A 27,462-nucleotide genomic window follows, 5' to 3' on the forward strand; every position below is an offset into this window, starting at 1 on the left:
GAAAAAAACGAACAACAACGGAATAATAAATCAATATTTTTATCCATGGAATTGATACAACATATAAAGAATATATATTTGCGAGCTTCCAGTATGTGATTATTCGTGCGAAAACTGATATGTTCCGCAGACACGACGTAGTACATTGCCAGAAGTAGACCTGAACGAGCTTTAAAGGGACAGTTTGGCCGGGCATGAGAGATGTCGGTTTTTCATACGAAAATCACCTCCAGCTGAAGCGTGACTACTCTAAACAGGATCATGGAAAAATCAACAAATAACAGTAAGGCTACACTGGAACGTAATGTAGGCCTAATGAAATTCGCAAGCCTTTCCAAAACCACCTCGCATCACGAGCCAAAAATATCTGATAAGAGTAATAGGTCTACCATGTTGTGGCGAATGGTGGCAAGCAAGGGTGTCAATCTCCTGGTAACCCAAATCTCATCCACGCACAAGATGTCCCTTTAAGTACTGGAATTAAGAAGTACATTGTAATTGTATAATGACGAAAAGCTGGCCAAAGCGCCATGAATCAATACACACTGAAAATACATGTAGGAAAAAAAGACGAGAAAAATGCGAAACAATATTGCATAATTTATACAGAACAGAAAATGGCTCTATTTTCTGGACATCACTAGGCTGGTTTCCACCAACGGTGACAGGTGGCGCCAAAGACTAACTGGTATACTTTGCCGAAATGTCGATATACATCAAACACAGTTTGCATCATCAAAATTATGAATACTTGGGCAAGAATGTAGCATCCCTGCTGCGTAACATTCAATCAAGCCACTATTTACCGGACAGGTGTGACTTTTTTGGCTTGTTCCACATATTTCAGTCTCATACAGCTAGAGAAATATTGAGAAACAGATAAAGAAATGTCTCGAACTGTCACTCAGGTATGAAGGGGTCACACTCAGGCTAACATCAGCTTAAGAAAATCAAGTTGCGCTTTGTCTCTCGTTGGACAACTAGTAAAAATGCACGAAAAAGAATGACTTATTGGAATAAACTAATACATGAAGTAGTTCAAGCAGACAGCCGATTTCTTAGGCATATTGTCCAATATACGCTTAGACGCTTTTTTAAAGTCTGAAGAAAAAAACGCGGATCTTTTTCTCGCCGAAATCGTCCTATAGAAAAAAGAATGCATCGAACAATCGGGCCAAACACATTCGGAGACGTTTGGTTCCTGTTTAAAAAACACTGACGACTGATTATCTTTCGCAGTAAGACGTCACTGGAGCCTCTAACTCAAAGGGCATAAACTAATTGTAAACAAGCAGCAGTGTATTGCAAAGTGAGAGTACATTCAAAAGCAGCAATTGTCACTGGATCTAATGCAGGATCTAATCCAACGCGATTATCCGGAAATCAACCGCCAACATGATACATTTTATTTCGACACTTTTCTATAACTGTCAGTGGTACTTGACTGTGAGCTCGTGTCTTGTGATGAGCGGCGGCTCTCTGTCATTAGATTACCCCCGCCTGAATTACCCCCGCTGAAGGAACCATTTCTCAATTTGCAGAACAGGCCATGCTTCTTTTCCGGTGGCAGCGCGGCCGCCTCAAGGTCTGAAATGTATATCAAGTTCGTTTATCTTGTTCTCCTTCTCTCCTAGTTCCGCCTTCAGTCGATCCACCTTCTCTTGTTCTCTCTTGAGCTCCTCCCGTAACTCCTTCTCCGTCTGAACATGCCTCTTGGTCAACGTCTGGAAGAATGTGTTCTTGGATGCCTCCTCTTCTTTCTTACACATGGCTACCGCATTGGACTTCTCCCGTTCATACTCCGATTTCAGTTTGATGATCTCATCCTTCGCTTGAGAGATTTTATCCACGATTTGTCTGTTTAAGTCGGTGTTTTCGGACTCCTTCGCCTTCAACGCCTCGCGAAGATTGCTGATCTCTCTCTTCAGGTAGTTGGTTTGAGTCTCGTGTTCCCTATAAGTAGCTTGTTCCCGCCTCTCTGCCTCACCTTTGGCTCGCGAAAACTCGACTTTCAACTCTCTGATCTTTTCTTCCAACTGCCTACACACCGCATCTTTCGCCTCCAATTTCCCTCTCAAGTCCTTGATTGCATTGTTGCTGCGTATCAATTTCTGTAGAAGCTCTCTCCTCTTTACGGCGGCATTCTCCCTCTCCTTTTGCTGTCCCCTCTCGATTTCCTTTATCTCTGTTTCCAAACTCTCCTTCTCCTGCTGAAGAACCGCGATCTTCCCTTCATACTTCGCCTTCACCTCCTCATGTTGGCCTTTCCTCGTCTGGCGGACCTCCTTCTCAAGGTTACGGACCGTCTCCTCCAACTTCTCCTCTTTTATTTGCCAATCTCGCTTCGCGTTTTTCTTGTCCTCCGCAAATGACTCTGCAGCCTGGATCAAAGTATCGTTAGGTGACGCCTCTATACCTCTTAACAGGACCCCCTGCAGCTCGTCACGTGACTCTTTCATCCTCTTCAAATCCTCTTTTGAACTCTCCTCTAACCTCTGGTACTTGGACTTCAGATCACGAATTAGCCCCTCATGCTCAGTTTGCAGCTTCTGTTCCCTCTTGCAGACAGCTTCAGCCAACTTCTGTTTATGATCATTAGTCAGCACCCGCACGTTCTCCTCTAGGTCACTCCGTGCCGCCTCTTTAGTGGTCATCAGCTCCACCCGTAGATCATCCACCTTGCCATTCAGTGCCTGCAACTTGGCGTCATATTTCCCAACAACTTCCTTGACAGCCGAGTCTGCATTCTCTTGCAGGGTCATCCTCAACAACTTCAGTTTATCCTCCGTTTCCCTTTCACAATGTTCTTTTACCTCAATCAAAGCATTGTTCAATCTTTCGTTTTCATCAGTCAGCGTCTTCACAGCCTCCCGTTCCCGCTTTAGCTGCTGCACCAGTCCGTTCCTTTCCTTCTCGTGCTGCTGCCTTGCCGACTCAATCTCCTCTTGAAATACGTCATACCCGTCATCAAAACCTTCAATTTCGTTTCCAAAGTCGAACCCATCGTCACCAAGCATTTCATCGCAGTCGTCTTCAGTTTCGCACAAGATACCAGCCTGGTTGTCGAGGTGATGATCCCCGTTGCTGCCAACGGCTGCGGTTTCATCTCTGCTCCCGTCATCGTTCAAACGTGCCGTGGACACCAATCTCTCCATCTCTCCACCTCCGATTGCCACTGCTTCAGTCTCCACTTGGTCCCCCATCGCAGACTGTCACCTGGTCACTCTATATCTTCGCGCTGCAAAGACACAAAACAGACTATCACATTAATGGTTTTCAAGGGTGAATGAACCTGGGGGAAACATACCTCCTTTCTTGTGGTGCGCGGTATATATCTGAAATATGAAGGGAGGAGTTTGGAGGACTATATGCATGAGAAGGTATACTCTCCTTAAAATATGTTGAAATAAATAAACAAGCACCACAATGTAATATAATCTGTCCGACGTTTCGGTGTATTGAACCTTCTACTGGGAATGAACAGCGCGTACCAGCGAATTGCTTTAAGTACGATCATAACAATAGTGCTCAGTCCGCGGTTACGCCGCGTGGCTTTGTTTACAAAACATTACTTCTGATTGGCTGGAGAAAAGGTCGTGACCTATTGATATTTACAAAATTAGTTTTTGAGATTAACGATAGATGGCGCGCATTGTGTACACGGCATCTGAAAATATGGCGGATCAAGCGAATGATTCACGGATACAGCATTAAAAATGTATGATTTCTGCATTATTCCGTAATATTGCTGTATCCCACGCAACAGGAAGGTAAATGATTAGTTCATACTCTCCTTAAAATACCAGTAGAGTCACCTATTAAACAGAAGAGAAACTATTTGTACGCTCATTGCTTTAAGTCGTAACCAAGTCGTTGGCTGTAACACATCCTTGTAAGCAGGGGGTTTCAATACATTCCGCATCTCGATATGAATTAAAAAAACCTGAATTTCAATTAAAATGACTGCGACTATTCGTATAAAAAATCTGTATGTATTTGAAAATGACTTCATTCATTTGGATTTTGGCTGACGCTTTCTCTTCATTAGAATTTTGAAACATTATTGTTGTTAAAATATATAATGTAGGGCCTACATGTACATGTAGTTGTTTATGCTTGAAATTGTTTGGCATTACCATGCGATGCCTGCCAAGACAGTAATTCAACGTTGGTGAGAGTAGGATTCGTAAATAATGTACATCTTCTCTAAATTCTTTTTGGCATCAGTTTCGATTTTCACAGACAAAGAATCAGAACAAATGAGATCACTCCGCCTATAGGGACAACTCGGGATGTTGATACCGCGGCTCGGGATAAACGATTTTCGCTGGTGTTACGAGGCAGTTTTGGACACGACTCGCGACTATAGTTCAACGTTTATTGCACTTTAGAGACCTTTCAAAGAATGATCGTGTTTGGAGAAGCTATTTTCGAAGTAAATGAAAAACTGAAATATCTTATGTCAACATGAATGTCCCTCTAGTGTTATTAAAGTCAGTAAACCAGTCTAATGACCTCAGGCGATCAGACGATTGATCACGTCGTTAATTCTGTGTATGATTATTGTTCTTTATGCATGTGTGGGTAGGCCTAGGTTCATGCTCGTGTTACTCTTTTATATACCTGAACGTATTGAGGCCAGTATGGACATAAAATCGATAGCAAATTGTAATGTCTAGAATAACAAACTGCCCAAATCAATACGTGACATTTATCAATCGCAAAGAGGGAGAGAGATAACCGGATTTTCTTTAAATTTACGCATCTAGTCTCAGCATAGTCTTTCAATAAAGGCGGCTATGGGCTTGGGAAAATCAGTTGTTGACGATGTTCTCCATTTGACCAGTGTCGTTTTTTCTCATTATTTTTTGAGAAGTTTTGTCACTAACGCTGGCTTCACTGAAGCCAAGTTAAGTTAACGCCAGCGTCAGTGACAAACATGTTTTGAACAACCACGCCCAGTAACCTACTGAAAAATTTCCCGAAAAAAGAAAAATGTGTCAGTGCCTTTTTATCAAGCATAATCTGAAAGATAAGAGGAAAAAACACCATGTTTTATGAAATACCCTATAATTTTTTTCTGAAAATTTATTCATTCTCAAAACCAGCCCCGATTGCCCTGAGCCCTTTTTACAAACTTCACCCCTGACATCCTTGTCAAGGCCGATACCATCTCCATCTCTTGTCAAACTCAGCGAAAGGGTTTTAATCTTCCTTCGAAATAACCTGTCGAAATTGAAATGAAAGGAATGCACTTTTTAAATTCCAACTCACCTCGAACAAGTGGTCCTGCTGTCTATCATCAAGCTCTTGAGAATATCTGCCAAAATATCAATACAGATAGTCTGAAGTGTCTCGCATTGATCAGCTAAACAGATACGGCAACCGTGCTTGTGTTTCCACCCTTTTCTCTTCAACTGAAAATACGCAATGTTCGCTCTGCTTTTATGCAGCGTTTGGGGTTTTCCAACTCGGCAAGTCCAATAAAGATATCCGATTTGTACTTTCAGATTGGAAAGCCCGATTTGGATTTGTACTTTCAGTTTAGCTTTCTTCCTAAAATTAAAAAATTACGTCTCATCCTCAGGTGGCACGAGAAACTTCTCGCACTGCACTAAAAACAGTAGGTACATACATGTACATATATAAACCTTTCTGTAAATCCTCACCACTCAGAACATCCGTATTCCGTTCATTGGATGTTGCCATAGATTCCCAACGACGATTTTCCAAGCAAGTGTCCAGTCTGGAAAAACCCTCGGCTGGAAATGTGAATTCCCGGTAACCACCATACCGTACACTGTAATCAATGACGGCTAGACAGTACTGTGCATAATAACACTGACTAACACTAGAATTACTTTTCTCAGGGTTTATCAGAGTGAATTTGAATGAGTTCATTCCGTCCCCGTAACTGTTTAATAAATAACTGAAAATCTGCTCATCTGCAATCTGAAAATGATGTTTGGTATATTATCCTTGCTATTGATGGGCAGTGCGTCATACGATATAACATCAAAGTTTAACCCAATGGGACCTGACAACTGAACGTAGTTTTTGTGTCGGATGGAAAGACAGATTTTCCCCCAAACTTCCAAACTTTAAAATCATAGTTCTCACAGTGGCACGCAGTGCTTGCTACATTTCTAACATATATATAGAGTTGGTGCCGTGTTAAGAATGGATATATATGTACTTCCAACAATGTTAAAGAGAGACGACTATAGGCTGGAGCCAGATTAATGTTTTTCGAGACCGATTTGACAATATACAGAAGACATGGTGTTTTGTTGGCGCTGACAAAATTTAGAGTTACGATTAGTTTGGTCAACTTATCTTCGTAAATGTTTTAGATGGTGATGCAGCCAAGAGACCAATTGTTGAGTCGTGTGAGCGCCTGAACCAACTACATGTATGTGAAACAATGTTATTTTACACTTGATTAGTGATTTTGATGCAGAATTTTGGCATTTTCTGGATGATAGCGAGATGACCTCGGGCAGAGAGATCCAATCTCGAACCGAGCAACGCCCTCCAGAAATATGTTGTTGATTTTCCTGGCTATTGGAAAACCCATGTCAATGTTGCGAAAACTAAATGATATTCGACGGGAGTTTTTTTTTACTGGGAATTCCATGTCACCCTAACTTATCATATTGGTGTCACGAACATAAATGTCGCAATAAGAAAAGGGAAAAACCCAATCAGTCGAATTGAGTTAATGAGGCACTATCATGACCAATCATGTGGACAAATCATATCTAATCTACCCAAAGGTTCACAATTCGGGAGATTCAGGATGATTGATGTCAATGACAAAGACAAACAAACGGGTCATTTCCATGTAACTGAATATCGTATATATCCTATTGTCTTTTTAGGGAATCGACCGCATAAGAAATACAGATTCAGAGAAAACCGATTTATCATTTGGACCGATCAAAATTGCATAGATTAGATTTTCGGCGAAGTTAGCTTGTTGTGAAAAAGGCACACGCCAAAATTAACCGGTTTTGGCCATCCATTGTAGGGGGTAGTTGTAAAACAAGAAACACAGAAACGAAACAGAAACACAGAAACGAAACGCAGAAACCAGTCTTGTGGCGAATTCGGGTCTGCAGACTCCATCTTGTTGCCATGGTTGTGGCCGCGAACGCGGGTGTAACTAAAACTGGTATTCAGTCGGAATGGAAGGAGGAATGCTCATTTCCCAATACCCCTTTTAGCCTCATCAACGTGTGCGCAGATTGGCAGCATCCGGCCTTGATCGTGCCCCTGACCAAAAACGGCCCCAAGTCGAAACGGCCCCACTTTATTTTCATGAGATCACTCCTGACAGTCTTATTTGCAGTTTCTCTTCAATATAATCATCTTGGTTAGTTAAAATTGAGTAAAATTGGTTGAATTCAGGAATTTTTAAAGAATAATTGACTCATTTAAGCAAGTTTGGAGACTTTAAAAAAATCCACTTGACAACTGAACATTCTTCATTTTGACCCTGATTAATGCATCTAAAACACTAAAGGCATAACACCTGATTGATCATGCCGATCCACCATCTGTAGGGCATGAGGACTTTATGATCGATATGAGCCGCCAGTAAGTCGGCATGACCAATGACCAGAACACGACCATAGGCCTGCTAGGAATGTACAATAGAACATGACTCTCTATTCGAAGGACTATTTTCTATTTACACTGACCTCCCCAATACACTACATGTATGTACTACACGGCGTAAATAGAAAATAGTCCTTCGAATAGCGAGTCCTGTTCCTTTGTACATTCCATGGCCTGTGCGCGAAATTTTTTTCTGCAGGATACTTCTGCCATAGTGTACATCTGACAGCCAATCAGAATTCAAGGCAAGCACGTGTCTTTGTTGACATCATCTTTCCACATGGCGCAATAATGTCAACAATGCCACGTGTTCTGATAATCTTGGAAAGAACAAGTTAGCAAATGGTTAGAGGAGTATATTTATTTGCAGTATCTTAACATGTATTTTCATTGTCGAGTGGACTGTATTTATTGGACTTGTCTGTTAAAGGCGCACTGTGCTCGGCAAAATAGCCGAGGTTGAATGTTTATCTGTCAACCGTGTAACTAGTTCTGCTGTATATGCATAGGTGGCGCCACCATTCAATTTATTTTGTTTGCTTCTCAAAATGTGTTTTATACAATGGCCCTTCAACAATGTTCAAACTACAAAAATAGGCCTGATACCTTCAACAGCAGACATCGGATACACTGTCCCTTTAATAATTATCAACATTGGCAACACTGTCAGTGTCACTGCCCCTTAAAATTTCACAAATCGCGAGACATCGGATACACTGTCCCTTTAATAATTATCAACATTGGCAACACTGTCAGTGTCACTGCCCCTTAAAATTTCACAAATCAATGCATGCACTGCAATGTAGCGATCAGATCAGCTGATGCCTCTTTTGTACGCATAATATCATCAATTTTACAATGAATCTGTGCAATTCATTCCTAAACACTACAACACAAACCTTGAGTTGAGCATAATTGGGGTCAGACAATGAACTATTGTCACATTCACAGTTGAAGTGGCACTCGGCATGCGACTCGGTATCGTCCATTGTATTTGCATTATCATGCATAAATAAACAGGGTGACGTCAAAGATCGCGCCAATTGTGATTGGCTGTCAGATGTACACTGTGGCAGAAGTATCCTGCAGAAAAAAATTTCGCGGCCTGTGCACGACACTAGGCTGAACTTCCCTACTGCAACCTCATTAACATAAACAGATATTTAAAGGGACTATTAAAAGACAGCAGCTGGGCAGGCAAGATTGAGTTACTCCAAGTCCAAGTCTAGTGCCCACCCGGATTATTGGAAAGCCCGATTTGTAATTTCAGTTTAGCTTTCTTCCTAAAATCAAAAAATAACGTCTCATCCTCAGGTGGCACGAGAAACTGCTCGCACTGCACTAAAAACAGTAGGTACATACATGTACATATATAAACCTTTCTGTAAATCCTCACCACTCAGTACATCCTTATTCCGTTCATTACATATTGCCATAGATTCCCAACGACGATTTTCCAAGCAAGTGTCCAGTCTGGAAACCCCCCCCCCCCCCCCCGCTGGAAATGTGAATTCCCGGTAACCACCATACCGTACACTGTAATCAATGACGGCTAGACAGTACTGTGCATAATAACACTGACTAACACTAGAAATGCTTTTCTCAGGGTTTATCAGAGTGAATTTGAATGAGTTCATTCCGTCGGACCCCGTAACTGTTTAATGAATAACTGAAAATCTGCTCATCTGCAATCTGAAAATGATATTGATGAGCACTGCGTCATACGATATAACATCAAAGTTTAACCCAATGGGACCTGACAACTGAACGTAGTTTTTGTGTCGGATGGAAAGACCGATTTTTCCCCAAACTTCCAAACTTTAAAATCATAGTTCTCACAGTGGCACACAGTGCTACATTTCCATCATATATAGAGAGTTGGTGTCGTGTTAGGAATGGATATATACTTCCAACAATGTTAAATGAATGAATATAATGAATGAATATAAGAATTTCTATAGCGCCTGAATTAAAAGAAAAACTTAAATTCTCAGGCGCTTTACAAAGCAAAACACTCCCTGAAGAGGTGTTGTTTCAGGAGAGTTTTGAAAATGTCTATGGAACCAGCAAGCCTGATGTTGGAAGGTAGCTGGTTCCATAGAACCGGTGATGACTTGTAAAAAGAACGGTCACCAAAGGTTTTGCACTTAGTGCGAGGGACCACCAAAGTTGGAGCAATAACAGAGCGGAGATGGTAGGTGGAATGGTGCCTCAGTCTGACCATATCACACAGGTACGCAGGTGCGACTCCATGTATTGCCTTATATGTAAATAAAAGCACTTTGAAAACAATCCTGTATTTAACAGGAAGCCAATGGAATCGCATGAGAACCGGTGTGATACGATCAAACCGCGGCACCAGACACACAACGCGAGCTGCAGCATTAAGTGCACGCTGCAGTCTGGAGAGTTGATGTGTAGAAATGCCATATAGAAGGGAATTACAATAATCAATGTGAGAAGTGACAAAGGCATGAACAAGAGTGGTGGTTGACTCAGGACTGAGGAACCGTCGAATTTGGCGGATCTTATAAAGACCCATGCAGGAAAGCCTTGGAGCAGACCCTACTGACATGGGTTTCCATAGACATGTTTTTGTCAAAGTAAACACCAAGGTTTCGTACCGATTCGACAGGTGAAATTGAGGCCTCCCCAACTCTGATTGGACCCATATCTACCTTCTGGAGCATTTGTCTAGAACCGATAAAAATGAACTCTGTCTTAAGATCATTGATGAGGAGCTCGTTCTCGATCATCCACGCACGGACATCAGCTACACATGCTTCCGTTTCGCACACAGCTCTCTGCTGGTTAGTAGATGCCAAAGGACGGAAAGACATATAGAGCTGATTGTCGTCTGAATAGCCATGTGCATCTGGCAAGTGACGTGAAATGATGTGATAAAGCCTTGACATATAGAACAAAAAGAGGATGGGTCCAAGGCAACTGCCCTGTGAAACACCACAATGGAGTGAAAAATGCTTAGATTTGCTACCATTGATGACGACACACTGCTCTCTATTAGAGATATAAGACTTCAGCCACTGAAGGCAAAGGCCAGTGACGCCAAAATCTGTCTCCATGGTTTGAAGCAATATGTCTACATCAACCGTATCAAACGCGGCACTTAGATCTAGCAAGACTAGCAAGCAGACTTCCTGATTGTCCATTTTCATAAGAATGTCACTTTGAACCTTCAGAAGAGCAGTCTCTGTCGAGTGGTTCTTGCGGTATGCGGACTGGACTGCTGGTAGTGGGGCAAAGTTATCACTGTGGACCATAAGCTGGTCAACTACTACCCTCTCAACAAGCTTAGACACAAATGCTAAGTTGCTAACCGGCCTAAAGTTGGAAAAGGTCCGATCAAGTCCTGCTTTCTTTAACAAAGGCGATACCAGGGCACACTTCCATTCAGTAGGAACTCGAGCATCCTGTAGCGAGAGATTCACGATGCGTGCGATGACTGGTAACAGAGAGTCAACACATAGCTTAAGCATCCAGGTTGGGATCGGATCGAGCGAACAGCTCGCGCTTGAGGACTTCATGATCAGTTTTCGAATTTGCTCGTCGGACACTGTACTAAAAGCATTAATTGACTTCTCTGCTGTAGCAGCAGAGACAATGGGACAGTTAAGTGTGACTGCCCTGATTTTGCTTTTAATAATGTCAACTTTGCGGACGAAAAAATCACCGAAGTCATTCGCGAGTACAGCAGGATCAGCATGATCCGGCAATGTGACCGACTGTTTTTCACTACATAACGAGTTAACAACCCGAAATAACTTCCTCGAATCCCCTTGACACTGTGCGATTTCATTTGAGTAGTAAGCACGCCGGGCGAGATTCAGTTGGACGGAGTAGAGATTACGCACTTTGCGGTAAGCTTGTGCCGCAGAAGGTGAAGCGTGACGGTTTCTTTCCAGCTTTCTCCTCTTAGCCTTCAGTTGTCCTAACTCGTTATTATACCAAGGGATCACTGGCTTAACTGTGGTCACCTTGGTGATAATAGGTGCATGTTTATCTAGAAGATTGGAGAGTGTTTCATTGTAACAAGTGACCAACTCATCAATATCAGCAGACGTAGGGTTAGACAGCACAGAAGTGTCAATGAGAGACGGCTATAGGCTTGAGCCAGATAATTGTTTTTCGAGACCGATTTGACAATACAGAAGACATAGTGTTTTGTTGGCGCTGACAAATTTTAGAGTTACGATTAGTTTGGTCAACTTATCTTTGTAAATGTTTTAGATGGTGATGCAGCCAAGAGACCAATTGTTGAGTCGTGTAAGCGCCTGAACCAACTACATGTATGTGAAGCAATGTTATTTTACACTTGATTAGTGATTTTGATGTAGAATTTTGGCATTTTCTGGATGATAGCGAGATGACCTCGGGCAGAGAGATCCAATCTCGAACCGAGCAACGCCCTCCAGAAATATGTTGTTGATTTTCCTGGCTATTGGAAAACCCATGTCAATGTTGCGAAAACTAAATGATATTCGACGGGAGTTTTTTTTTTACTGGGAATTCCATGTCACCCTAACTTATCATATTGGTGTCACGAACATAAATGTCGCAATAAGAAAAGGGAAAAACCCAATCAGTCGAATTGAGTTAATGAGGCACTATCATGACCAATCATGTGGACAAATCATATCTAATCTACTCAAAGGTTCACAATTCGGGAGTTTCAGGATGATTGATGTCAATGACAAAGACAAACAAACGGGTCATTTCCATGTAACTGAATATTGTATATATCCTATTGTCTTTTTAGGATACAGATTCAGAGAAAACCGATTTATCATTTGGACCAATCAAAATTGCATATTGGCGGCTAAAAACTTCGCGGTTTTGTGAATTTGCAGCTTTGACGTAGATTTCCTAACCTTTGTATAGTATCTCAATCAGTGTCGTTCCTTTTTTTTCCCAGCGTTAGATTTTCGGCGAAGTTAGCTTTTTGTGAAAAACGCACACGCCAAAATTAACTGGTTTTGGCCATCCATTGTAGGTCAGTCGTAAAAGCAAAAAAACAATATGTTGTGTTGTATTTTAAAGTGACCTTCTGTCTGGCTTGGATCAAAATAACAAAATTAGATATATTAACCTTTGATGGGTAACTTGGCCATGCAGGCTGAGGAACAAAATAACTGAATAAGACACATTAAGCTTTGAAGCGTAACATTTTGCCCTGCAGGCTAGAAACAAAATACCAGTACTGAATTAGATACATTTAGCTTTGAAGCGTATAAAGGTCTTGCCCTGCAGGCTTATGGACAAAATAACTGAATTCAACACATTTAGCTTTGAAGTGTAACTTTTTGCCCTGCTGGCTATAGACAACATAACTTAATTAAACACATTTAGCTTTGAAGCGTATAAAGGTCTTGCCCTGCTGGCTATAGACAACATAACTGAATTCAACACATTTAGCTTTGAAGTGTAACTTTTTGCCCTGCTGGCTATAGACAACATAACTTAATTAAACACATTTAGCTTTGAAGCGTATAAAGGTCTTGCCCTGCTGGCTATAGACAACATAACTTAATTAAACACATTTAGCTTTGAAGCGTAACTTGACACTGCAGCAGTTCAATCTCATTAATCTTTTCAGACAACTGCACTTTCAAACTCTCAACCTCATCTCTGAGTTTCTCCTCCTTTTCCTTGTAGTACGTTTCGAGATCTTTCTCCGATTTACGATGTTTTGTAATCAAGTCTGTCAATGACTTATCCTGTCCGGCACGATCCTTATCGAATGTCTGTCGTAATGCCGCCATTTCATCTTTCAATTTCGACGTTTCCTGTTCATACTCTGCAGCCTTCGCACCCATTTCCTCCCGATGTCCTTCCGCCAGACTTAGCATTTTCTTCCCTTTCTGCGCAAGGATCTCAGAATGTTCTTTATTGAGCCCTTCTTTCTCCTGTACACACTTGACCTTGACAAACTCTATCTCCCTGATCTTTTCCTCCCGAAGCAACTTCTTGAAATCTTCATATTCATCCCGCTGTTGTTCCCGATTGTCCTTTTCCCTCTGGAGCAAGTCCTCGAGTCGTCCACGCTCTTCTTTCCACTTCCTCTCCATCTCTTCAATATCCACCTTCATCTTCTCCTTCTCTGCCTGGAGTGTGGACCTCAGTGCTACCATCTCTTGTCCATGGTGTCTCACCACCTCCTTGTGCCCCTCCACCAGGAGTCGGATCTGCTCATCCGACTTGTTGCAGTTCAGATCATTCTGCCTATGTAACTCATTTCTCAAGGCTTCCTTCTCCTCCTCCTTACGCTCTCTCATGACATTTACCTCTCTGTCGCACTTCTCCTGCATGTTGGATAAGATATGATCATACTCAGATTTCCGCTCCTTCAGACAGTCCTCTTTTCTCCTCTTCTTATGCGCCAGTCGATCTTCCGCATCACCCAGCTTCTTGATCTTACTCTCACACCTTTTTCTCAACACCTTAACCTCATCAGCAAGCCTTTCCTTATCAGTAGCCAATCTCTCCATCTCACCATCTCCTACACCATTCGCTTGTCCATTCTGAACTCGACCCACCTCCAAACATTTTTTCAATTTTTCCTCCATTGTTCCCAACGTCATATCATATTTCTCCCGATTTGCTTTCATCTGATCCCGTAATTTCTTAATGGTTCCTTCGCCTGCCTCATAACGCTTCTCAGCCTCTGATATCCTTTGCCTTTCGTTCTCCAGCTCTAGCTTTGAATTGGTCAGCTTCTGCCCCAAGCCTACGATATTTATCCCCGCCTTACGTACCTCGCCATCCTTCTCAGCCTGGTACGCCTGAAACTCTTCGCAACGCCTGGCGATTTCATCATCATGTTCCCGTTCTTTTTCCGACAAACGTTCAGCAAAATCCTTCTTTTCCTCGTCAATCCTCTGGTGGCGTTCTTTTTTCGTCTGTTCCAAGCGCGTCCTCATGGTTGTAAATGTCCTCGATTCATCCGTCATACATGTATTGGCAGGCCCCAACTGACCTGACCTGGCCTGACCTGGCTGACAGGGCTTTATATTGTCTGCCATCTTTTGAAATAGTCTTCTGCTCATTGACGTATTGGTTACGGAAAGGCTGAAATGGAATTGTCTTTTCGTGACAATGTGGCCAGTTAAAGAGCGTCTATAGGCAGGAGCAGGTCAGATTAAGGTTACACGAAGTCGTCAATACGGGTCTCTCCTGTCTGACAGAACGGAATTTTTACGAGGAATATAGGTCAAACACGACCAAAGCCCCTGTGCATGTGAGTCGCCAGAAGATGACCAATTTGACCCCCCCCCCCCAAACTCCTGCCTGTAGTCCCCATTTAGAGTATTTCACTGAGCGCGATTGTATTCAGTCGCACAAACCCGTTCTATATCCTCGACCTAGTATCGTCCTCGAGAATTGAATGGAAATACAGACTTGAAAATGGAGAAAACTATTTTGGGGTTCAGCAGCATAAGTTCTCTTAAAGGGGGACTACAGGCAGGAGCAGAGGGGCTAATTTGGCCATCTTCAGGTGACTAATATATAGTAAAGACCTGGGTCATGTCAGATTCAGCACGAAATGAATTCCTCGTACGAGCGTGAATCATTTCGACGTACTGTGAGATGTGAGAGACCCCTATTGGCGACTTTGTGTAACTTTATCGTGCCTGCCTAGCTGATGCCTATATTGTCCCTTTAATAATCACCAAATTACATGTACATTATCACATCAAAGCATAGAGCTTTCATCAACCAATAATACCTCACGCCATTCTGGGACATTCTGAAAAAAACGAGTCCTCAATGGGCAACACTTAGCCGAGGGAACAGAGCCACCTAAGTGTTTAGTATCCTGATATCAGTGCTATGAATAAGTAGAGAAAGGGTTAGTTCCTACCTCATTAGAATGTCTTGTCTTGATCCTTCTTTATCTGTACCCTATATCACATATAAATCTGGATCAGGGCAATCCATGCAGGCATTCTATATCGACCTAAAATTTCCATTTCAATACCAGGAATTGGGAATCCCATATGGATAAAAAAGACACAAAAACCCACTTCAAAAAAATGAATGGGAAATACCGAAATGAAATCCGAAATAACTTTTCCAATTGGGAATTCCACATTGTATCTTTAGCTAGGCGATTTTTAGCGCCTCGACCGCGCTTGTCAATCGATAACGCGGTCATTATTTTATGACTACAGTATTTGTTGGACGTTTTCGCGATAGACTGAGGTAGGCCAGTTTTTGTACATAGGCCCATGTCTAATGCTTGAACAGAATGGTAGTGTCCGAACAGTATATGATAAGTATACAGTAGGCCTATAGCTTTAGGATTGACCATTATATGCTGTGTTCAAACAGAATCCGAATTGAAACCGTTTTCCGTGGAGCGCTCTACGGAATACGAATAATTGGTTTCAATGATAGTCTTTATTTTTCAGCACTCTGAGTAGGAAGGATGCATTGGCCCTTTGGAGTAAGTATAGCGGCATATAGATATTTCAATATGTCAGTGACATTATTTGAATATGTCAATGACGCACAGTGCCCGCTGAAGCCCGCAGCACACTAGCCGCCAACTTCGGCGTTCACAGGCGTTTTTTGCCGCAAGAGTCCTGAACGCCTGAAAAATCCCTAGTCTGCTACGAACGGAACGGCGTCGGCGAACGCGAGTTGACGCCACTTGCCGCAACTAAACGCCAAATATCTAACATGTTTGATTTTTGACGCGTGTCGCCGCGTTTGAACGCAAGAAGAAGCCAGGTGTGCTACGGATGGCCGCCTGAATTGGCGTCGGCGGCGAGGCTATGGCCCATCAGCTTGCGTCTTGATGTTGACCACATGATTTCAAAATGGCAGCCTAAAGTGGCGGAAAAGACGCTACTGGACGCCGATTCTGGGCAGGTGTGCTCTGACCGGGATCCACTGGCCGCCAACTTTGGCGTCAAGAGGCGTCAGCTGAACGCTTCTTGTCGCCAAAGTTGGCGGCTAGTGTGCTGCGGGCTTAAGACCGATGATCTAGAGGGAGTGGGTTCCGTTCGACTCCCGGATAAGCCACTGTATGTCTCCTCCTGAAGACTGCGATGAACGGAATGTCTGAAATAGATGTCTAGAATATCCTTGAAAAACAGAGTCGAGACGTACGATAACCCTAAAGTGCATAACCCGAACGATGAAGGATTAGCTACATGTAACTATACACTCTTAAAAATAATGGTTATTAGCTTTAAGAAAACCCCCAAAAAAATTGTTCAGAAGAGAAATATCATTTATATCTAGTCAACTATTTCTACATGCAGTTGTCTAAAAAATCAAAAAATCTACATCGTTTTCCTCTTAGCAGTAAAAAAATATTCACAATATGCTACTGATTATTTCAGTCAGACCCTGAGAAGAAGCGAGAAGAACTCCGGACCAGTAAGTCCATTTACATTCATTAACCAGTTCTGATTAGAGCTGAGAGCTAGATGTCGATATCCGGCCACTGAGTGTCGTCTATATAAATCCTGAACTAGACCAATGTACATGTACAGTGTAGCACATCGGAGCCAATTTCAATGGGCTATCCATTCCTATCCGGTTTTCGGCCGATCAGGGGATCTGTTGATGAAATGGACAGTTAGTAGCTGGCTTGTACTTGGGTGCTTTTGGGGGTCTTTTGGGCAAAAAATTGCTGTAATCCTCACGGGGAAACACATTGAAATGTTCAAAGATCTAAAGATATAAATAACAGGGCAATTTTATGCAATGCAGGCAAAGAAAAGCGGACTTCTATGAGGAAACATGCGTCGTCAGAGCTGAGAGAGGTGGTCCGACTTCTACACCGCCTTGCCTTATTTCGAGGTACTCCTCTTTAATGGATTTTGCCTTAATTTCCAGAACGAGCAAATCGGATAAGTGAGAATGAAACGACGCTGAGAGATATAAAGAAACGATACAAAAAAGCAGAAGATACACTGAATACGTTTCAAGAGAAATGGAATAACGTGGACCAGTCAATCGACGAACTGGAGCGCGAGAAAAATGATTATGACTACCAGATTGAACAATGCGGGGAAGCCGACCATGGTGATCAGATGGAGGTTGAGCAGACACCCACCACCAAAGAACGCTTGTACCTCGAAGATCTCACTACCTTGCGGAAACATGAAGCTGCAAAAGATAATATGACCATTCAGTTAAAACATGCGAAGGACATTAACGAAGAGGCAGAAAGGAAGTACCATTTTGCCCTTGAATCGACAACTGAAAGTGTAATTGAAGCTAGGAGGGAAAAGACCGCAGCGTTTTCGGCCTTATTTGACCTTCAGGCAAATATACAAATGGTGGAGTATAACACAAAAACTGTCAAAGATCGAATAGAAGAGTATGAAATCGAAAATCGTGTTCAGGGCCAGAAGCCGACCGCTTCCAGGAAGCTGCTGATACAACTAAAGGAAGAAAATGAACAGAAGATTACGACTGCTCGTTCGGACAGAACGAAGTTGTATAAGGACCTCGAGGATGCCAAGAAGGAGGAAAATGCCATAAGGAAGGAGAAGGAAGACTTTGAAAGTATTGTGGTAAGTGATGGTGTAATGTTATCCATGTTGTAAACTAGCATATTTTGTAATGCATGATCGAAGATTGATAGGACTTGATACCGAACTGGAGACCTAACGCAGCGAGGCTAAATTTGGCAACACTTCATAACATGGCATATCCAAAGAAAGAAGGCTTTTAGCAGTATTGTGGTTTGGAATTGATCATGATTGAGATATCTCTTATAAATTTTAAACAGAACGCGTTAAATCCTGGAGTTTTGTTGCAAGTGGTCAGTTATACCAGTGGAAATATAAAAGAGTCATTGCATCGCCTTTTCCATTTGCATCGATTACCATGTGCAATCTAGTACTTACTGTATGCATGTATTATCGCTCCTCCACGACCGTGTTATATGTGCTTTGCAGAAACAAATGGAACAGATGGACAATGATCAACATGCCAGTGTGACGGTTTGCGTCCAAGAGGGACTTCTTGATTCCCAGTTTAATACTCTGAAAGACAACTACATCATCAAAGGGACCATTCCACGCAATAAGCTTCATGACCTCACGACCTTTAGTAAACTCTGGATCGTTTTAGAAAGGTAAGGATGAGTTCGGATTGATTGGAAATTGTCTTAAGGTTCCACCCTGCGTTGCTGCGTTGCCGGGGCTGGGTGAAACATCTTTTGAGCACAAGGCTTTTCTAATTATCGATTTCTATCTTTAGGTCCGTGCTTACATGCGAATGCCACAAAAGATATGAATTGGTATGAATTACCAAATATTAATTTTGACTTTCGCACAATTAGGAACAGATGCTAAGTTAGGTTGCGAAAGGGTTGAGCGTTTCCTTTGCCGACGCGAAACAAGCTAAGCACTTCTTTTGACTCTTGTTTCAGCAAAGGATATATTTCGGTCGGAGATTATCAACAACTGCGCAAGGACCTTCAGAAGATGAGCCTTAAAACACTCGCTTCCGCAGTCGAAAAACTAGAAGACGAGCTTCTAAAGGAATATGGTAGGAAGCATGTTTTGTCAGCTTCTGTCAACGTTGACAACCGTTACCTCGCCAAGTATTTGCACAACCTTGCATTTTACATTCCAAAGCGTGTTCATCCACATGCTGTATAGGCCTTCTGTAGCCTTGCCTACATCCGTGCATCTAAATGATAGTTGCACTCGACGTGTCTGCCTTTATCTTCTTATCTCATATGGAACCTTTTCACTTCTTGTATTACAGTGACGGTGATTGAGCGACAGCTGAGCATGAGTTCCCTCTGTTATTCGTAATTTTATACCGTTGATATTATCTTTCTTTGCAGAAACAGGAAGAGTGGCTCTTACACAGGTACCGTCTGCACTCATTTTTATGTCGGATTTGAACAGAGGTGGTTGGGATATTTGTTGTCCAATTGGACTGTCTGAAGCCCTGTGTATACTGACAAAAAGTTGTTAAAATGCTACTATTTTGTTGCTCTATGTACAGAACATGTTTCAAAAATGTTACCCGTGGACACCCTGCTTAAGCTGCAAATAAGAATCTTTATTGATTCTTGCTCAGCTGCAAAGTATAATTGTTGATAGTCAAGAGGTCTTCAGTGGGGACGAGACCACAATCAGCACCGAAGAAAGTCTCATGGGATAATACGCAAAACACAGTCCTGCAATAGGTTCTCCTTCAATACATCTCGTGTTGCAAATGCCGCCACGAGAGCAACACCCATTTTCTAACTGAATAGAAATATACTAACATTTATCAAACCACGAGAAAATGGCCGGCTTTGACCTAGATTCAAAACGGGATGAAATTATGTACGTTTCCTGGTGGTTTTTTATGATACCCAGTTGATTTTTTGCATTTGCGATGCCTGACATATAACCCTTTTCCTATTCCTCTCTTAGCTTCACGATGCAAAGTACGACACTCACACCAAGTTACTGAACAAGCGTTTCGAGACTGTCTATCCGAATGCGAAGCAGTACGATACGCCTGGGGAACCCTGCAGATTTTACAGAGCTTGCCTCACTGTCATTTGCGACTTTCAGAATAACCTTGATGACAAATCTGAGGTAGGCATAAAACAACATGTTTGCGATGGTCAGTGTAATATCAAAAACACATTACTTTAAAAAGACCTCTAGGTCGAAACCCCCAAAATGAGGTTTCTTCAAGCAGGCATAGCTCTCACAGTGCTGGACGGATTCTTTCAAAATTGTTCTCGTCTGGTCGCTAGATATCGGCCAGACACTGATACGCGGCTTAGTCTGTCGCCCCCTTCGCCTCGATTCAATAAGAATGATGTATTCCAGCGATCATTTTGCACCACTAGTGGCACATCCTACCGCTGTAGGTTTATGAACTTGTACCTTGTTAAAATCATCTTGACCCGCGGGTTTTTGTACTCCACTACGCCGGCCCGCACTTCCTAAGGGGAGCCTACAGATTGAGTCCTCTGATAGTTGCGAATGTATTCATGTATTTCCACCAGGTTTGGTCTTCTTTTTAGAGTTCCAAGGGTGTTCACAAATTCCTCAAGGAGAAACTTGACCGTAGAGAGATCAGTGTAGCAGCAGAAAAACACGTCAGCGAATACTACAGCATGAAAAGTGAGTAACCATACCGGTTAGGAAGTAAAGCTCCTGTTCAGGGAAGATATCACTCGAGCTTTCACTCCAGGGTCGTAGATTATTGAAGGGGATTTCGTACAACCTATGTTTTGGCCTTCTTTTTGCATTTTCACGGGCAGTAAAAATGAACCTTTTCATTTCCTGTTTATAAGTCCAGCGCAGATCAGTAAGCGAGACTCGTCCTGGTGAATGTGGCTTGCAATACGGGTTCCATTTAGATACTCGCGTATGACCAGATGATGCATCAACTGTGTTGATACCGACTGAGGCCCGGTATAAAGGGTATTGTATTGCTCGAACGGCGAAGTTCGCTTCAATTTAGTGACTTGATGGGAAAATTCCAAAATTATCCCAAATCGTACCCGACATACCCCGGCCTACAAATGATCCCAAATGCTTCCCACTTATGTTCCAAATTTTTCCCACTTATGTTCCACCTGCCTAGATTTTCACAAGGGAACAGTCTACGGATACACTGCTGGCTGTGTCGACATATCGTATTTTTCGTACCTTACTTTATACTATTCTCATTTCAGATAAAGTTGCTAATGCTGAACTACAGCTGGGTAATGCAAAGGCGGGCACACATGATAAGGAAAAAGAAATGAAAACACTTAAAACCACGCACGAGAAAGAAATCAAGAAACTGAAAGATGATTTGAAAAACATGGGTGATTCCTGGAGGAAGGATAATGACAAATTTGAAAAGATTCATAAAAAGATGCAGAAGAAACTCAATGACCACGAGAAGGATTCAAGTGGCCTGCAGCAGGAACTGACTGCGGCGAACAATAGGATGGAATGTTTGCTTGCCGAGAAGAGGAACTCGGACGAGAAGTTTCAGGAGTTTCAGAAGCTTCAGGCGAAGATCATGGAGGACCTCGGTCGGGAAGAGGAAGCGAGGATCGAAGAGGTAGAGAGTTTCAAGGACAAGATACGTAATGATGAGATCAGCGCGGTCAGGCAGAAGATGAAGGCCATGGAAGAAAAACACAAGAAAGAACTGGACGAAGAACGACAGAAGGTGGACAAAGATATGAAAGCTATGGAGGAGATATTTGAAGATTACGAGAAAGCGCTGATCGAGTCTCGAACATCTGCGATGGCGACCGAGACGAAGTTGCGAGGAGAGTTGAACGGGAAGCTCCTGGCGCTCGAGAAAGATTATGGCGAAGATATGGTTGAATGGGATGAGGAACGGATGGAACTCAAGAAGCAGCTCCTCGAGGCGAACATCATGCAGGCGATTGCTAGTCAAAGGATGAGTGACATGGAGACGAAGATACGACGCCTTGAGTTTAAGCTAGAGCAGGCCAATGAAAGGATAGAAATTCTTCTGAATGGAATCGAAGAGCAATCAGATTAACGTTCTGCAGAAGTTCCTCTGGCACTGTGTGGCAATAGTGGGCCTAGCTTGGTTACTGGCCAGATTTGAGTACTCTGCGGGTTTCACCGATCTAAAATCGTTTCTTAATAATTAGTTTGTCCGTGACTGGGCATTCAGCTATGTTTGGCCATCACGGACATGTCCGTGCCTGGGCTTCAAAGTGTTAAAGACAAAAGCCCCACAAGACACATTATTGTCGTTAGGTGCCTTTCTTCATGTCTTGTTTTTTAAGACCAAGGTCACGACGTACATTGTAATGTTTCAGCTTGACCTTTCTGTCAATTTTCGAGTAATTAATGAAGTGGTGGTTAATTTCAAAACATTTCTGAACTGAGAAAGAAAGGTTTTGTTTTGTGGCATTGTGTCGAACTTCGACTAAATGCCAATTACTATAAATGGGATATTGGTGAACTATCGTACTTGTGGACCTCTTCAATGGTTAGAACAACGCACGTTTACGTAACCTTTTAGTTGAGATGAGTTCCGGGGTCGGTGTCTTTCGCGGCGCCGTTGGAATCTTACACATTTCACAACGACGAAAGAAAATGACCATTTTCCGATAATTTCCCAACAAGCATTGAAAATACCATTAGTGTGTATAATTTGGCGACTAACATTACGGTATGTCTTAGTGTTCAAGACATCATTGTTTCGTATTTTATGCATACTCGAGATTTAAATACTATTAGGCCTATGCGTTTTTCCAGGCCTACCCGATATAACGCGTTTTGCAGTCTTTTCAGTGTAGAGACTTTTGAACAGAAAAAAACAACCTTTAAACAAGTCAATCAATATGGGCAGAGACCTGTATTCATCCACGACCGGAGTCACATAGAGCTTATCAAAATGTCAAGTTGTGGTAAATACATGGCTGGGATGGACCAAAGTGGAATTAATTCTCAATCTGTGGTTGATTCTTAATCTAAAGAGTCAGGCCATCACAGAAATATGCTTTTTGATAATATATTTAAGAAAATGTGGTCTCACTGGTCAGTTTAGAACTTGTACTTTGACAGGGCCATATCAATGCGCTAGTGACGTTTTGATGGATGATATGGTGTACGGAAATCTTTTTTTCTCAGGCAATCGGTATTGGAATTTTTTTAAACTTTATTATGCTATTGGCAAAGGGTTCTTCTTGACACATATAAAATTTTGTGCAGATTGATTGGTCCAATGAGTACTTTTTTTACCAAAACCTATGCACAACAATGTACACGTAATGTACACATGTTTTAATAGAGGACTCTTGCCTAGTAATCAATAATCAAATAACAGCTTTCTTTGTGCATTCATACTAATCGATCAGTACAATTTTTCGATTATTTACTGCTACACTTCCAGTAGCAGTTCATTTAAATGGTTGCTTAGTTACTTTCAGAAAGGCAGTCAGTGAATAAAATCAACAATACTGCTTTAGAGATTCGGCTATACCTTCACAAATTATATCTTCGAGGGTCCCGCATAATTTTGGACGGTCCCTCATCTAGTTGACAAGTGATATATATAATATTACCAAGGGTCCGCTCTTCACTTTGATGGGTAAAAACACACGTTTCGGGATTACGAAAGATCTCCTTCTCGGTGGGTATGTTCACTGTGCCTTGTGATACAGAAACCCTCTTTTTTACAGAATGTCTAATGCACATGACATGATACATGATATTGCTGCTAGCTGCAATGGCGAATATAGAAGCCAATGTGGTCAGCAGTGGCGCCAGCATTGCAATCTCGTCTTCTTGGCTGGTAATTGTTGGTTCAGTTGCGGCTGTCACCGGCAGGATTTTGAATGCAACAACCCAACAACAACAACAACCAAGTTTTCTCAGTTGAACGTGAATGCGGTCTACCTTTCACGCTACACCAGAGTCTTTCAAATAAATGTATTTGAAAGACTCCGGCTTCACTTGATGTGATTGGAACGACAGGAAGGTCGGTGTAAGTGCACGGCCCTGGTTTACATCGACTTGTATTCCCAGGGGTCAAGGCGCTACCCGACTTCCGGAGCGGCCATTGTAAATTGCTAATCCAGTAGTCCCCTGATGAAGAGGTTCGGTTTACATACATGATTCAAGTTGTACACTCGTCGTTCACGAGTCACTTTTTACTAGTCACAAGCATTTTTGTTAACTGATTTAGCCTTGAAAAAAATAAGACGACACGACTTGATGGAAAAAGTGACACCGTGAATCACATGTAGCCCGCACTTTTGAAAGGGCTTGTTCGCTCTCCATTGTAATGAATGGCGAGTGAAAATTGACGTCGGTGTTACACATGACAGCGTGAACTCTATAGTTGGAGTTCCACTACTGCTTTAAAACCCGTGTTTATTAGATACGGTGTCTGTCCGTGTATAAATAGACCCGGACATATTTTGTTCCGCGTTTCAATTACAGGACAACAAGGTTAGTTGATACGGCGACAGATGGCAGCACGTGAGTCGCTCTCCAATGTTTGATTTTCATGGAGGTAAGGAATCACTGTCATTGATCAGCTCGAATTCCACCGTGCAATCGACAGTACAGCTGCCTACCACCGTACAAAAAAACAACAATTATATCCGGCCCTTTTCTTGTTCCATTACAGGAACACCGGGTCTATTAACACCGAGCTTCAGACACGGTGCTGATACGGCGATGCTCTCCGTATCTAATAGACCCGGTGTTATTCATGTCCGTGTTTATTAGACACGGTGTTCCTGTAATGCAACAAAAATAGAGCCGGACAGACACCGAACATTTCTGTAGTGGAGCTCCAACTTATGTAAACCTAGCCTTGAGAGTTGGGGAGTATAGCCCCTGGCATTGTTTTCTATCATAGTCTCGGGAATGTGAATGCAAACCAATGGTGGGGTTACATTGTATCTTTATCCCCTCTTTAACTTACACCGTACGTTGATATACAGTGTCCATTGTAAATAGTTTTGCTACATGCACAGTGGAACCTTCCTGAGCGGACACGACTGTTAACAATACACCCTCTCGATCAAGGACACTGATTTTGGTCCCAAGTGAGTCGTTTCCATTCAATTTGACCTCAGAACACCTCTTAAATAAGGACAGCCTTTTTCGGTCCCGAAGGGTGTCTTTCTATAGACGTTCTACTGTATCTGAAAATAGAATTAGCTGCTCAAAGAATGTTCATCATTTTGTCAATGTGGCGAGCGACAGACAATTTAATCGTAGTTACTGTTATCTTATCATATACTGAAATCATTGAAACAACCCTGTGACAATGTATGAGGTTTGCTACCTGGAATGCGAAGGGCAATACAGAATTAGATTACCAATCGTGATGTTCGATAAAAAACTATTTTGTCGAGGTTAGCCTTGATTTTAGCCTAGTAGCTTTACTCCTAAATCGGCGATGGTTTGTCTCACTTAGTCGGGTGAGCTGCCAAATTTCGAAGCTGATGTGATACCGCTTTTGTGAAAGCCACATGTTGTCATATGCGTCAGATGAAGTCGAATATGTATGTTTCTACTGTAGTATATCACAATGCAGGTAGCCGACTTGCGATGTACTCCTCGATTCTGTGTATAAGAAATGACGATATTCGGACGTCACGCATAGATTTATCAGCTCTATATCTTGCACTTTGAATGAGACCTGTGCATGACTTTACGCCAAAGTTTTAGGTTTAGAGGTTTTACAGTCTTTGTGGTGTGTGTTTGTGCAATTGTTGAAACGAGTGTATACCATTGATCTAGGTACCACAATATTGGCTCGAACTTGAAATCCTAAAGCAATTCTAACTTCCTTAAACGAAGTGAATGCCCATTTAAAACCTGGGAGGGTGTTCTATGGAAAACAAGGAACAGACTTCTCACCTTGAAACTGGCCCTCACTTCCATTTAGAAGAGTTTTAATTGCTTTAGGATTTCAAGTCCTGGCCAAAATGGTGAAAATGCATTCCTCGGCCGGTTGTGTCCCGCCTAACCATATCAAGTTCTCTAATGCATGTATGTTGTCCTCTTAGACATTATGCGTTGGGTGACTCGAGATATTGAATATTCTGCTATAGAAAAAGATGAATAAACATCCGATTAAATTTCAAACCTACTTTATTAGTACGTGTACTCCTTAAATTTCGATTAGGACATTTGGACCAATTCCATAGAAAGAGCATAAGACATACCGTAGACTGTGTGACCCCCCCCTTCGTTTTTTTTATAATTTGCATAAAGTCACGCACAGACTGAAGTTAATGGAAAAACATTTAATTATATCGCCATTTTCAGGGGTGGCATTTTTCCTGGTCACCCGGTATCTGCGATGACCCCCCCCCCCCCGCCCCCGACTCATAATTTATCATAAACAGCGGAATCAACATCATCAGGACATCAGAATGACACTTGAGTGACATCTGTTTAACCCACTGGTGTAACACTAGCGTCATTGTGGTGGCCGCCGATTCGATATTTTGCACGACTGACAGGCGTTTGAAGAACGAGTTCCTGTATGATTTTTTGCTAGTTTCAAAAAGAAGTCTTCTATGGAAGTAAGATCAGAATCCTGTCAGATATTGAAGTTGTATTTTTACACGATTCTTGTAAAAAGCAGGAAAATATAAACTTCTGAAATGACTAAAAGCTATTTGAAAACAACCAGTTTCCTTAAAATAGTGATCAATTTCGGAATATTACAACCAGACTTGAGCAATCGAAGTGTTGTTTCCGTCTTGGATTGTATTATATTATGCAGCCTTGGGAACTGTTCAACAGCGAATGTTCTGCGAGATGGTGCATACTTTGAGTGCCAGATGAGCACAAAGAAGGGAACATGTATGGAGAAGGAGGAGGCTTTTACCAAACAGGGCTTCAAGATGTACCAGAAGAAGGTAACTTCCGTCCTCCTTGCGCATGACCGGAACTCTATTTATTGGTGACGTCGTTCCGACCCTGTTGGAATTGGCCGCCATTGTCTCCGAATAGCCTCGACTGGACCATTTCATTAATTTGAGACTTTTAGGTTCTCTAATCACGTTTGTGACACGCTTTAAATAATTCCTTACACGCTTTTGGTTGAAACTGTTTTATTCATACTGACATACGTTTTTGTAGTTTCATCCGCAAATATGTGAGCACGAATCTGTGGCCGCGGCCATTTACAGTCAGTCCGATCATGTACGCTCCGCGATCGTAATGTATGATGTACAGTGACTAATACAACATGGAAACTAAGACTGGCACAGAGAATATGATTGGACATTATTGCTGCTTTGGAGAATGGGAAAATGGGGAAAAATGTGCATAAAACATGACCTTAAGTGACAAAATTATAGAGCAGAATCGATCACTTTCCAGCAACCTA

The 27,462-nt window shown here is 42.2% G+C and overlaps 3 protein-coding genes across 4 annotated transcripts; 1 reads left to right on the plus strand and 2 right to left on the minus strand.

Annotated features, from left to right (window-relative positions):
* Nucleotides 1-23: 23 nt before the first annotated feature.
* Nucleotides 24-5,936, minus strand: LOC135499871 (early endosome antigen 1-like). Its single transcript, XM_064790872.1, has 2 exons — nucleotides 5,275-5,936; nucleotides 24-3,238 (listed from the first exon to the last, which is right to left on the minus strand). The coding sequence occupies exon 2, from the start codon at nucleotides 3,201-3,203 to the stop codon at nucleotides 1,581-1,583; it is 1,623 nt and encodes a 540-aa protein (XP_064646942.1). The 5' UTR covers nucleotides 3,204-3,238; nucleotides 5,275-5,936; the 3' UTR covers nucleotides 24-1,580.
* A 3,014-nt stretch (nucleotides 5,937-8,950) lies between these two features.
* Nucleotides 8,951-26,189, plus strand: LOC135499870 (centrosomal protein of 112 kDa-like). Of its 2 annotated transcripts, none has more exons than XM_064790871.1 (10): nucleotides 8,951-8,970; nucleotides 16,050-16,084; nucleotides 16,989-17,025; nucleotides 17,488-18,170; nucleotides 18,558-18,736; nucleotides 19,034-19,152; nucleotides 19,457-19,482; nucleotides 20,037-20,204; nucleotides 20,642-20,741; nucleotides 21,299-26,189. In XM_064790871.1, the coding sequence occupies exons 2-10, from the start codon at nucleotides 16,067-16,069 to the stop codon at nucleotides 22,126-22,128; spliced, it is 2,160 nt and encodes a 719-aa protein (XP_064646941.1). In that variant the 5' UTR covers nucleotides 8,951-8,970; nucleotides 16,050-16,066; the 3' UTR covers nucleotides 22,129-26,189. The 2 variants fall into 2 exon arrangements, with proteins under 2 accessions (XP_064646941.1, XP_064646940.1); XM_064790870.1 differs by lacking the exon at nucleotides 8,951-8,970 and adding an exon at nucleotides 15,789-15,840.
* Nucleotides 12,351-15,770, minus strand: LOC135499872 (golgin subfamily A member 6-like protein 25). The gene is made up of 2 exons (XM_064790874.1): nucleotides 15,500-15,770; nucleotides 12,351-14,706 (listed from the first exon to the last, which is right to left on the minus strand). The coding sequence occupies exons 1-2, from the start codon at nucleotides 15,502-15,504 to the stop codon at nucleotides 13,179-13,181; spliced, it is 1,533 nt and encodes a 510-aa protein (XP_064646944.1). The 5' UTR covers nucleotides 15,505-15,770; the 3' UTR covers nucleotides 12,351-13,178.
* Nucleotides 26,190-27,462: the final 1,273 nt, after the last annotated feature.

The sequence above is a fragment of the Lineus longissimus genome, chromosome 15, assembly GCF_910592395.1.
Source record: "Lineus longissimus chromosome 15, tnLinLong1.2, whole genome shotgun sequence".
Lineage (NCBI taxonomy): Eukaryota > Metazoa > Nemertea > Pilidiophora > Heteronemertea > Lineidae > Lineus > Lineus longissimus.